The sequence below is a fragment of the Lithobates pipiens genome, unplaced genomic scaffold (genome assembly GCF_037356315.1).
Source record: "Lithobates pipiens isolate NorthernLeopardFrog02 unplaced genomic scaffold, aLitPip1_a1.2 Scaffold_8, whole genome shotgun sequence".
NCBI classification, from domain to species: domain Eukaryota; kingdom Metazoa; phylum Chordata; class Amphibia; order Anura; family Ranidae; genus Lithobates; species Lithobates pipiens.
In genome coordinates this window covers 595,701,461-595,714,867 of record NW_027507903.1, presented here as the reverse complement: position 1 = coordinate 595,714,867, position 13,407 = coordinate 595,701,461, and the positions used below count along the sequence as shown (strand labels likewise).

The 13,407-nt window shown below is 47.6% G+C and overlaps 1 protein-coding gene across 1 annotated transcript in view; it reads left to right on the top strand.

The window, feature by feature from the left end:
* The window catches only part of LOC143962293 (complement C3-like), a 298,490-nt gene that overhangs the window by 275,591 nt on the left and 9,492 nt on the right, over positions 1-13,407 (top strand). The window contains 3 exon segments of the mRNA XM_077471596.1: positions 4,237-4,323; positions 5,440-5,523; positions 6,757-6,895. Of these exon segments, the coding sequence (XP_077327722.1) occupies positions 4,237-4,323; positions 5,440-5,523; positions 6,757-6,895 (310 nt within the window).

Genomic DNA, 13,407 nt, shown 5'->3' with positions numbered 1-13,407 from the left:
GAATTTTTTTTTTCAGGGTGGCCCTCCACTTTAAAAATAAAAGAATATAGCCATCTTTTGGAATTCAAATTTCAAACAAAATAGAACTGGCTATTCTTCACAATGTATTTGGATCAATTCTGTATTTTCAATTTGAATTTGATTTTAATAATTCAAATCGATTGGAAAAATTTGAATCCGGCTGAAAACAAATAAAAAAAAGGAACAAAATTAAATAAAATGGAAAATTGATCCGAAACAAAATACATTTTTCCGTTCTGCACATGTCTTGGTATAAGTGTGCACAGGAAATACATTGTTTCTGAGGATAATATAGATTTTAGAAACGTTACTTCTGAAAGCTTCAAATCATTATTGCATATGTAAGCTTAGTTTCCTACTAGTAGTTTCCTACCCTCACACTTAAAGCAGAACTAACCCCCCCCCCCCCTATTATTTTCAGCCAAGAAAGCCGCCATCTTGGCCTCTGTTTGATCCTACACATGTGATCAGTTATGACACCAGACATTTAATGGTTTAACAGTTAGGTTGAGAGCACAAGCAATGTGACAGTTACATTCCTAGCATGTACCTGGAATGTAATTGTTGTTTGAAACTGTTAAATTTATGGGTTTAGTTCTGCTTTAGGCTCGGTTCACACATGGGCGACTTGTCAGGCGACTTCGCCGCCTGACAAGTCGTGCTCCGTTCTGTACTATGGAACCGTTCTAATAGGAGCGACTCAAGTCGCTCCGACTCAGAAAAAAGGTTCCTGTACTACTTTGGGGCGACTTCAGGCGACTTGCATTGACTTCTATACAGCAGTCGTTTTGCAAGCCGCCGCTGATCGTGTGCAGGTCGCGGTGCTGCAAGTCGTGCCGCCCCTGTGTGAGCCGAGCCTTAAGGCTGCATTCACACCTGAGCGTAGCGTTTTCAAGCGTTTTTGATGGCGTTTTTTACCGCGATTCGCGGCGTTTTTTACAGCGTTTTTTTACCGCGATTTTGTGCAGGGCAAAAGGTCGCCAATGTTAAAAGAAGAAAAATGCCCAAATCTGCTCAATTCGAGCGACAAAAAAGGGTCCGGAACTTGTTTGAGCTTCAGGTGTTCAGCTTCAGGCGACATGGCGTGGAGATGGGAACCATCTCCATTGAGAATAATAGAATTTTTCCCCTCTAGCGTTTTGTAGCTTCAGGCTTCAAGCTACCAAACGCTCAGGTGTAAATGGGGTCTTAAAGTGGAATTCCAGGTATGGCAGTTTTTTAATAGTTACTTTGGTCCAGCTTTGGCTAATACAGTGGTAAAGAGCACAGACTTCTCAAATGCTTAATAAATGGGTCCAGAAGACCTGTTCAGAGCTGAGAAAACTATTTCTTTTGGTTTTCTCAGGGTTTTGTTGCCCCTGGATCAGGGTCTGGAGTTTGGAGGCTTCAGAGAGCTTTGGGGGAGAAAAAGCCTTGATGTCTGGTGTCTTGCCAGAGACCAACAGGGTGTTTGTGCACAACCCTTCTAATCTAAGGCCTGACAGCAGATCAGGACTCCACCCTCCCGAGGACTCCGTGAGGTGGCTGGGGAGCAGCCAGAAGTGTGCATGTCTACATCTTACAAGTGAAGTCTGTGAGGGAACAGACAGAGGGGCCCTAAGTTTGAGGGCCAGAGCAGAAGAGTGATGCGAATGAGCAGAGTGAGTTGCGAAAGATAGATTTGTATGACAGTACAGCGGCTCTGTGAGGTGGTTTGAGGGACCACACCAGAGGTCTGAGACTGAGCAGGGGTCTTCTAAGAGAGAGCCAGGAGACTGAATACCATTTATTTTCATGTTTTTAAATGATAGGGAAACCCTGTAAAGGTAACCTTCCATTCCGTGGAACATATTCTTTCTTTTTAAATAAAAGTGGGCCACCGAGCCCTGAAACTTAGTTCCTGGCTGGCATAAACCCACTGAAAAGTGCAAATACACTTGAGCACTAGCCGAGAATATCACTATATATACAGTACATATATTAGCATGTCTTGCCACTAGCTTATCTCCTATCATTGCAAAATCAAAAAATCAGAACACATTAAGACCTGATAATAACATGTCCAATTTTGCACACCCACCACAACTGACCTTATAAAAAAAATAAGCTCAGACAAAGGTTAAACAAAGTGGTTGGTGCATTTTCAGTGTCTGCTAAACGCCCGTCCAGTAGCTTAGTAAACATTTCCATAATTGTTGGGTCTAAAGCCTTGTACACACGATCAGATTGTCGGACGACCGTTCGTCCGTTTTTTGTTGCATGCTAGTCTCGATGTCGAAAGTGAAAAGGATGCTCATCATATGAAAATTCTCGTATGACAGAATACAACTTCAGAATTGACATAATGTGTTGAATAGTTTTGTCTGTGCTTTTTCGTTTTTGAGCATGCGTAGTCTTGCTCTTACAATTTTTTTCATATGAAAACTGTACTAATTAAATGAAAATTGGACGTTGAGTTAACGTACGACAAAAATGTTATGCCGCCTACACACAACCGGACTTTTCGAGGGACTAGGTCCGACGGACTTTCGGCGGAGTTCTGACGGAGTTCTGACGGACTTTCCGAATGAACGGACTTGGCCACACACAATCACACCAAAGTCCGACGGATTCGAACGTGATGACCTACGACTGGACTAGAATAAGGAAGTTCATAGCCAGTAGCCAATAGCTGCCCTTGCGTCGGTTTTTGTCCGTCGGACTAGTATACACACAAGCGGATTTCCCGGTAGGAACTGGATCCGGCGGAGTTCCGGCGGAAAAATTTGAAACATGTTCCATTTCTAAAGTCTGATTGATTTTTGCAAATCAAAAGTCCGCTGCAGCCCAAACACGATCGAATGGTCTGCCAGAATCGTTCCGTCGGACCTTTGATGTCAAAAAGTCCGGTCGTGTGTACGCAGCATCATGGTCTGCATATCCCCGATACTGGTGTCAGTGAGTGCAATACTAACCCTCAACATTGGTATCAGCAGATGTAATAATACCCTCCCCCCATCATTGATGTCAGTGAGTAATAATAACACCCAATATTGGTGTGAGTGTAATAATAACCCCCAACATTGGTGTCAATGGGTGCAATAATTACCCCCAGCATTGGTATCAGTGTATGCAATAATAATCCCCAGCAGTGGTGTTATTGAGAGTAATAACAACCCTTAACATTGGTATCAGTGGATAAAATAATAACCCCCCATCATTGGTGTCAGTGAATGTAATAACAACCTCCAACATTGGTGTCAGTGAGTGCAATAATAACCCCCAGCATTGGTATCAGTGGATGCAATAATATTCCCCAGCACTGTTGTCAGTGAGTGCAATAATAACCCCCCATTTTTGTTATCCGTGAATGCAATAGAAAACCCCCATTAATGGTATTAGTGGATGCAATAATAGCTGTTGGAGGAATCCCCCCCCCCCCCACCCACAGCTAATCTACATACACATCCCACAATACCCAGGGCAGACAGACACAATAGAACAATGTAATACAGCCACACCCCAAATGACCCAGCAAAGAGTCCCCAACAGTATGAGACAATAGTATGAGACACAGGGTGAGAGTATGAGACACAGGATGACTTAGACATAGGAGGTACATGGAGAGCTGAAACAAGGGTTTCCCAACCCCCCCAAGGGATTCTGGGTTCCACTGCCCCCCCGCCCACAGGGGCCTATGTATGAAAAAGATAAAAAAAAAAGAATACGACCCTTTTCACACTGGAGGCGTTTTTCAGGTGCTTTTGGGCTACAAAGAGCACCTCTAAAGCACTTTAAAAACGTCTCTGAATGCTCCCCAGTGTGAAAGCCCAAGTGCTGGCAGGATGTTGAAAATAGTCCTGCAAGCTGCCCATTGAAATCAATGGGCAGCGCCGCCGAATCAGGTGCTTTTAACACTTTATTCAGCCACTAGCGGGGGTTAAAAGCGCCCAGCTAGCAGCCGAAAAGCGCCTCTAAAACTACAGTAAAGCGCCGCTAAAACTAGCGGTGCTTTAACGATAATGCGCCCATGCTGTCAGTGTGAAAGGGCAACTTAAAGTGGAGTTGCTGCCCTTGGCATGCCCATTCATGTATAACCTGTACTCTGTTCCCATTTTTTTCTCCAGTTTTTGGAGAAAAATCAAAACAGAGTGGTAAAATACTGGAGTAAAGACCTGCCCTGATGCACTGGACAGAAGGGAAATTGGACCGTATATTACTTTGTTCTTCTCTTATCCTGACTTTTCTTTCTCAAAGGGAATTGCTTGATATCACAGGATCCTAAAAAAAGCTACAGCGCCATAGATCGAAAGGATAAGGCATGTGAAATGGGGATGGATTATGGTAAGATATATGACTGTTCGATATCTGACTTATGGTTATCGTCCATCATTAGTCATGGGTAGACTCTTATGCTGGAGATTTAAAGCACAAAAGGGTTACTTGTAAAGGGATGTCAGTGGCAAGTTTATAGCTCTTGCTCTCCCATATGTACTCACCTGCAATGGCCACAATGAGGAGGCCCATTTCTATAAAGCCATGCAGCTGGAAGAATGGGAACAACACAAGGTAACTGGGAACACCCAAAATATGAAGAAAGCTGGACCCTAAACTTTTTGTTGCAGACCATAGGTGTGCGCAGGGGGTGTGCCAGGTGTGCATGGGCCCATCCTACTCACCATGTGCTGTGACGATTCCCCCTCCCCTCCCCCTTGTTTGCCCCGCCCAACAGTGCTGTTGGTTTTCCTCCTCTCCTCTCCTCCCAGCTGCTGTGGGGGATGTTTCAGGATGGAGAGTGGGGAGAGGAGCTAGTAAATACGTAATTTACTGACCCCCTCCTTTTCTAAATAAACACAGGGAACACACTTGGTCACTTTGTCAATTCACAACTGAAGCATAGTAAACGGTGCTTACTATGCTTAAGTTTGTGAATGAACAGGAAGCCACTCAGCACAGAGTACTTCCCATTTATTCACTGCCCTGTGAAGCTGAGGCTGCAGAGAAAGCCATGTGTATTTGAGCTTTGGAGTCAACACCCTAATGCAATAGGCTGTGCACTAGAGATGGGCTGAACACCCATAAAAATCAGAAAAGAGAAGGCACTGGGTTCCTGCCCCCAATCCATACCAGGCCCATTGGGAACAACTAGCTGAGTACCCTGCAAATTTGGGTGTTTGCCAAACTTTTGCTCCACCATTCGGCCAACTCTACTGTGCACACCTATAGCTCCTTCTGTAAATGAAATATTAGTTTCAATTGGACGGACTCTTTGGATATGTTGACTTTTGGGCTTCTTAAGATCCGAAGGTCAATACCCTTCAAAAATGGTATTGCTAGATTTCCACATGTATTGCAATTATATTGTGCACACCTAGTTAATGTTTCACATTGCTGATATATATTATTGCTGATTTACTGTATTTATTTATAGCATAACCAACATTCTCATTCTCTTGACAGTGTACAAAGCATCTCTTCTTGAGACACAGTATGCCAACGACTTTGACCGACACGTAATGCATATAACGAGTGTCTTTAAGAATGGTAATGTAGCAAATGATCTTTTCCTGTGTGACCATTGTGTGGTTCTTTTAGGGCTCTTAGACCCAATACACACTATTAGATTTTCTGCAGATTTTTGTCTTAAGATTTACCAAAATCATATAATATGAGGTCAAACCTTAAAGGGGTTGTAAACCTTGGTGTTTTCTCACCTTAATTCTATGCATTAAGGTGAAAAAAACAGCTGGCAGTGACTGGCTCCCCAGCCCCCTCGTTTTACTTACCTGAGCCCTGGAATTTGACCCGGCGGGGATGCGCTGTCTCCCTGTCGGGGGTTCTCGGCTCTTGATTGCATTGATTGATAGCAGCGCAGCCATTGGCTCCCGCTGCTGTCAATCAAATCCAATGACACAGGGCGGGGCTGAGTAATACATTTGGTGGCTATGGACACTGAATGCTGGACTCGGGAGCGCGCCCTCAAAGTAACCCCCTTGTGAGAGAATTTCCCCTAGGGGGTTATCTGATGTTGAGTTGAGCCGCGAGAGCCACCGGGGGACCCCAGAAGAGGAGGTTCGAGGCCACTTTGTGCAAAACGAGCTGCACAGTGGAGCTAAGTATCATATGTTTGTTATTTAAAAAAAAAGAAAAAAAAAAAGACAAACCCTTGCAATCACTTTAATTCCCCGTACACACGATCTGATTTTCCGACAACAAATGTTGGATGTGAGCTTGTTGCTCCATCGAACATTTGTTGTCGTACTTTCCTCCATCAAATGTTGGCTAGCAGGTTCTCAAATTTTCCGCCAACAAAACTTTGTTGTTGGAATTTCCAATCGTGTGTACACAATTCCGACGCACAAAAGTTCACGCATGCTCAGAATCAAGCAGAAGGAGCCACGCTATTGAGCTTCCTTTTTCTCGGCTGGGGATCTATTGTTGCTTTTGGGTCTATTGTTGGTTGTAGGGGGTCTATTTTACTGCTTTTCTCGCTATCATTAACAAATGCCTCAGTATCACAATTGTTACTTAGTTCTATATTCCCTAAAAGGGCAGTACTGGGAGGAGGGTTGGGTGTGGAACCAAGGAATGGTGCTCGGTAGATAGTGGTGGAGACAAGGGTTAACTCCAAAATGGAGAGTTCCTGAACCTATTCTCTTAGAAAAAAACCCTGGTTTTAGCACCCAAAAGTACAATGAAAGTTGGCTACAAAAAAGTGTGCTTCCGCTTGTTTTTTGTTTGGTACCATCTAACCATTATCTTCCCTGCAAATTATAGGAACCGATGAACTTGCTCAGGGCCAGAAACGGACCTTCATCAGTCATGTAAAATGTCGGGAGGCCTTGAAGTTTAAGAAAGGACAGGATTACATAATATTTGGCAGTTTCAATGATGTATGGCAAACAGCAGCAAATACGTAAGTTTTGTCAAAGCCTTAGGAAGTCAATTAGTGGTCTCATAGATTGAAAAACATTTATCCTAAATAAGGGATTTCTAACTTAATTTATTCTCTGCATTAAGATGAAAAAACCCTTCTCTGTGCAGCTCCCACCACCCAGTCCCCCCTTATACTCACCTGAGCCCAATCTCAATCCAGCGCTGTGCACGAGCAGGGCCGGTGCTACCACTAGGCAAACTAGGCAGCCGCTTAGGGCACACTGCTGCCTAGGGCGCCCGGCCACCGGTGTTCCTACTCTCTTCTCTCTGGAGGAAGCAACTAAGTCTCAGCAGGCACATAGTGTCAGAGGCGCAGTGGCGGCAGAGGACTGTGTCTGTGTCCTGATTCCTGCATTAATGGAAGCAAGCATTCATTGATGGACACTGGTGAGGCTGCATTTGATGGGTGCTGGTGGGCTGTATTTGATGGCGCTTCGTTAAAAAAGGTGGGGTATACATTGGCAGGGCAAAGGGGGTGGGGTCAGGGGTGGAGTCAGGGGGGCAGGAAAATGAGGTTTTTCGCCTAGGATGCCTTCCACCAGCCCTGTGCATGAGAGAAGCAGCTCTCTTATCTCTCTCCCTCCTCATAGGTTCAGACACTGCTGTCAATCACAACCAATAAAGAGGGAGCAGGGCAGGGCTGAGCTGCGCTCTGTGAGTTTATGGACCATGTCTATGAACGAGTGCCCCCATAGCAAGAGACTTGGTGGGCACTCGGCAAGGGGTGGAGCCAGGAGTGCCAGTGGGGGGCCCCAAACGAGGAGGATCTGAGCTGCTCTGTGCAAAAATATTACTCAGAGCAGGCAAGTATGACATTTGTTTGCTATAAAGAAAAAAAAAAAAAAAATAAATAAAAAAAAAAAAAAAAAAAAATATATATATATATATATATATATATATATATATATATATATACACACATGAAAATGTCCAAATTGGACCCAATTAGCCATTTTCCTTCCCGGGTGTCATGTGACTTGTTAGTGTTACAAGGTCTCAGGTGTGAATGGAGAGCAGGTATGTTAAATTTGGTGTTATCGCTTTCACTCTTTCATACTGGTCACTGGAAGTTCAACATGGCACCTCATGGCAAAGAACTCTCTGGGGATCTAAAAAAAAGAATTGCTGCTCTACATAAAGATGGCCTAGGCTATAAGAAGATTGCCAAGACCATGAAACTGAGCTGCAGCACAGTGGCCAAGACCATACAGTGGTTCAACAGGATGGGTTCCACTCGGAACAGGCCTCACCATGGTCGACCAAAGAAGTTTTAGCGTTGAATCCAGAGGTTGTCTTTGGGAAATAGACGTATGAGTGCTGCCAGCAGCATTGCTGCTGAGGTTGAAGGGGTGGGGGTCACCCTGTCAGTGCTCAGACCATACACTGCACACTGCATAAAATTGGTCTGCATGGCTGTAATCCCAGAAGGAAGCCTCTTCTAACGTGATGCACAAGAAAGCCCACTAACAGTTTGCTGAAGACAAGCAGACTAAGGACATGGATTACTGGAATGTCCTGTGGTTTATTGAGACCAAGATAAACTTAACAAAAGTGAGTACACCCCTAAGTGAAAATGTCCAAATTGAGCCCAAAGCAGGGCCAGACTGGGAATAAAATCTAGCCCTGGAAAAAATTTCATACCAGCCCCAAAGCATTATTATACCGGCGCAACAGCATAATGTCAGTATTTTCTTGTTCATAAAAGGGAAAACCATGCATTTTAAAGCACATTTGAAGAGTGTATTATATATAGATAAGAAGATAAGACAGATATGAAATCACATAGTGCTATATATATATAGAACTCAGAACGTGGGGGGGGGGGGGGGTTACTGATATAAGAGGGAAACCCTTTATATCAGTGCCATTATCGTATTCACTCCCCCACTTACATCAGTGACCCCCCTTCAGACTGGCCTGGTGGTGCTGTCACTGACCTGCTCTCAGGTGTACCGTGCAGGGCTCAGTCAGTTGGCTCCAGCTTGGTTGGCTCTGGTTTTAACCTATAGTCTCCTTTCCACTGTCCACACATGTCTGACCTCTCCCATGACCCCCATCCTGGCGGTGCTCCCACTCTTGACTCCTCTTCAGACTCCCTCAGAGACTACTGACATGATACAGGAGATGGTCAGAGAATGCAGACATGATACAAGAGCTTAATGCAGCCTCACTGTGCCCATCAATGCAGCCTCAATGTGCCCATCAGTGCAGCCTCACTGTGCTCATCAAATATCAAATGCAGCTTTACTCTGCCTGTGAATGCGGCCTCACTGTGCCCATGAATGCGGCCCCACTGTGCCCACCATTGCAGCCTCACTTTGCCCACCATTGCAGCCTCACTGTGTCTATCATTGCAGCCTCACTGTCCCCATCATTGCAGCCTCACTGTCCCAATCAATACAGCCTCACTGTCCCAATCAATGCAGCCTCACTTTGCCCATCGAATGCAGTCTCACTGTGCCCATGAATGCAGCCACACTGTGCCCATCATATCAGCCTCTCCTGTGCCCCATGTCCCAGTCTGCAGTCCCTGTCTGTGGGAAGGTGTGCTGTTGATGCTGGGTACGGTACCTTGCATGCCAGCAGGATATTCGTGATGGCCACAATAGACAAGGTGTGTTCTTGTTTTGGATGGGGACGGGGCTCCTTCCAGAGGATCTGTTTGTTGTGAGATGAAGTGGTCCCTGGCCCCCTGCACTCATTTTCTGGCCCCAGTTAGCCTGTATTTTGGTTCTGGGAAAGTGGAGAGCACTGGATGGGAGCTGGAGAGAACGGGGAGCAGAGAGTACTGGCAGGGTTGGAGAGCACATGGGTGGGGGCAAAGATCAGGGGGGAGTGGAGATCACAGGGGTGGGGAGTGAAAAGTGCTGGGGGGAATGGGGCGATGCTACCGCGCGAACTGCATGGACGTGTGACCACACAGCTCCGCTCTAAACACTGGAACCGCCAAATACGAGGGCGACACAGCCGGCCATATTTACTCCACGTCGTGTCCAAAAGTCCCCGGCAGCCTCCGGAATGGCCCGCAAATGTAAGGATCACACACATCCCAAGAAATTGGATGATTTCTACCCGCCGAAGGACTGCAGGCCTCTTCAAAATGATGCTGATGTGGGAAACATCTTGCCGGCCTCCTCGTACAGCCCGCGCTCCTCTGTGCACAGCTCAGGTTCTAATCAAGGCCAGACGCAGAGCCAGCCGCTGACATCCACACCTGTTAGGTACCAGGAGTTGAAGCCCGACTTGTAGGAGGAGACCTCTCTTACAACGCTGGTTCAGGAGCTACTGGAATGGGAACAGTGGTCTCGAGAACACAGTGGGTAGGAGTGCCTGCTGGAGAAGTGTCCGCTGGTATTGGTGACGGAGTAGAGACTCCTCTGGGATGGCTGGACGGCAGGTGATGATGAACCAGGGCTGGCAGCAGACTGAAGTGCTGATGAGTTCAGACAGCAGTTACAGGAGCCAATGAGAAGAGCCGAAGGCACAGCAGAACACTGGACAGGGCAGCAGGCTGAAGCAGAGTCAGACGGTCCGGGTCAGTAAGCAATCAGACAGGTGGAAACAGCAGGCAAAGACAGCGTCCGTAAAACAGGCAGAAGTCAGCAACGGATCACAGGCAGAGGTGGTAGCAGGGTCAGGCAGGCCGGGTTGGGTTTGGAGAGAGTAGAGAGGTCAGACAAAGCCGGGTTGGTTCAATAGCAGATGATCAGGTACAGGTAATCAGGCATACAGGAGCTGAGACGAAACAGCGCCTAACCAGTGCACTTGGAAAACCTTTAGGCGCTCAGTGGCAGCAAACAGCGCTATCTCGCGCACACGTGCACCTAGCGCACGCACTCGCGCGTGTGCCTGCGCATCTCTCGCGCATGCGTGCACCCACGCGGCACTCGCCGGCGCCCAATAGTGGGAACACGCTGAAGCTCAGTTCATGAAGAAGCACGCACGCAGATGCGCCTGTCTATCGCTGGTAGGTCCCTGACAACACCTCTGCCCCGGAGCCCAGCAAAGTCTAAGCCTCGCCTGGAAGTCAACACCCCGCAGGTGAGCGCAACATCTAGCCCTGAGGGAGCTGATTGACCCTTTCACTGCTTTCCCCACATCAGGTCAGCCTGTCTCTGACACGACGCTCAAAGACATGTTGGTCTCCCTTCGCATTTCTATGCACGCTGACCTGATGCAGTGTATGCAGAACTTTAAAGCAGATATAAGAGATCTGGGAGGTCGGGTAGAACATATTGAGGGGAAAATGGGAGAATTCGCCTCGTCCCATAACACTTTGATTGATGCCCATGCCGAACACGCGGATGAACTATCTTGGCTCAGGGAAAAGGTCGCTGACCTTGAAGATAGGTCACGGAGGAATAATATCAATATCAGGGGGGTGCCTGAAACCATTCTCCCAGCACAACTCCAGCAATATGCCCGTGATCTATTGAAACAATTTTTACCCTCTGTTCCTGAGTCAGAAATGCAAGTAGATCGCATCCATAGACTACCTAAACCATCCCACCTTCCAGATAATATCCCAAGGGATGTCTTGATGCGCACGCATTTCTACCAAGTCAAGGAACAATTAATGATTGCATTCCGCAAAGCCCAGCAACCACCAGAACAGTTCGCTCATATTCAGCTGTTTGCAGACTTATCCCAGTTCACAATGCAGAAGCGCAAATCCCTATTGCCAGTGACCAAGGCACTCCGCAATCATAACATCCCTTATCACTGGGGATATCCGGTCAAGCTTACGGGCACGCACAAGGGCAAAACCACAGTGGTAATGGAGATTGAGGAAGGTCTCTCCTTGCTACGCTCACTGGATATCCTCCATGCCAAAGATTCTGCAGAGCCCTCACCTCCAACAAAGCTCGATTCTCAGTACGAATGCCAGACTGTGTCGAGGAGGAAAGCGGCTAAAAAAAACAACCGCATAACCTCCCATGTTAAAACCTTAGCAACTGCTTAATCCTCATGGTTCCTTATGTGTTCTAGAGCATCCAGTTCTCTGGGTTTCTTTCAAGTTGATTTCCCCCCACCAAGTTTTGGGCAGCAAGTCTTCCCTCGGGTCCTGTTGAACCATTTTTTTATATTGCAAGATATAATGTTTTTTCCCTTTCTTCTTTATTTTACCTTCTCTACCTTCCTCATTCCATCTTGCTTTCTTCACCCCTGGTCGGTCCTGTGCCGGATACATCCCACCTCCACTCCCAAGAAGAGGATCATCAAACTTCTCTACTTACTCTGCAAGTGTGCTGGGGGGAACTTGAGAGCAATGGTGGGGGCCAAAAAGGTGAAGAGCACGGGAGGCTGAGAGCACTGGGGGGGGCTAAGAGTGTGGGGTGGCGAAGAGCACTGGTTGGGGGATATGTGAGAGCACTGAGAGCAATGGTGTGGGCCAAAAAGAACAGGAGTGGAGAGCACGGGAGGCTGAGAGCACCGGGGGGCTAAGAGTGTGGGGTGGCAAAGAGCACTGGGGGGCAGAAAAACAGGGCTGGAGAGCACTGGGGGGTACAAAGAGCGGGGGGGAGTGGAGAGCAATGGGAGAAGCTTGAGAGCACCAGTGGGAGGCAGAAAGAACAGGGATGGAAAGCACAGGGGACTGGAGAGCACTTTGGGGGATGGAGAGCACTGGCAGGGTTGGAGAGCACATGGGTGGGGGCAAAATTCAGGGGGAGTGGAGAATACAGGGATGGGGAGTGGAGCGTGCTGGGGGGGAGCTTGAGAGAGCACTGGAGGGGGAGCCAAAAAGAACAGGGGTGGAGAGCACAGGGCAGCAGAGAGCACTGGGGGGGGGCTGGAGAGCAATGGGTGGAGCTTGAGAGCGACGGGGGGCAGAAAGAACAGGGGTGGGGAGCATGGGGGGCTGGAGAGCATTGTGGGGGGGTAGAGAGGACTGGCGTGGGGGCCAAGAGCACTGGCATGGGGGCTGAAGAGTAATGGGGAGAGCTGGAGAGCACTGGGGGGAGAAAGAACAGGGGTGGAGAGCACTGGGGTGGTGACTAGACAAGGATGGGGAGAGCTGGAGGGGGGGCAGAAAGAACAGGGATTGAGAAAACTGTGGGGGGGGGCTGGAGAGCATGGGAGGGGGAGCACAAAGAGAAATCTGGGGGGGCAGTAAAAGAAGTTGGATTGGATAAGAGGAGAAGCAGGGCATATAGAGGAGATGAGCTTTTTATATGCCTCCATGCAGCCGCTGAATGCTTGATTCTCCTCCTCTCCCTCCTGCAAGCATTCAGCGGCTGCATGGAGGAATATAGAAAGCTCATCTCCTCGATATGCCGATCCTCCTATCCAGGCACACAGGGCAGCATCTCCTCCTCTGTATCATAGCGCTGGCTGAGTCTGTGTTCGGCTGAACTGTAACAATGTCCCGCCCCCCTAGACCGGCTCGTCTGATAGGCAGAACACTGATTCTCTCTACTATCACACGAGTCGGTCTAGGGGGGTGGGACCGTGTTACAGTGCGGCTGCCGAACACCAACTCAGCCAGTACTA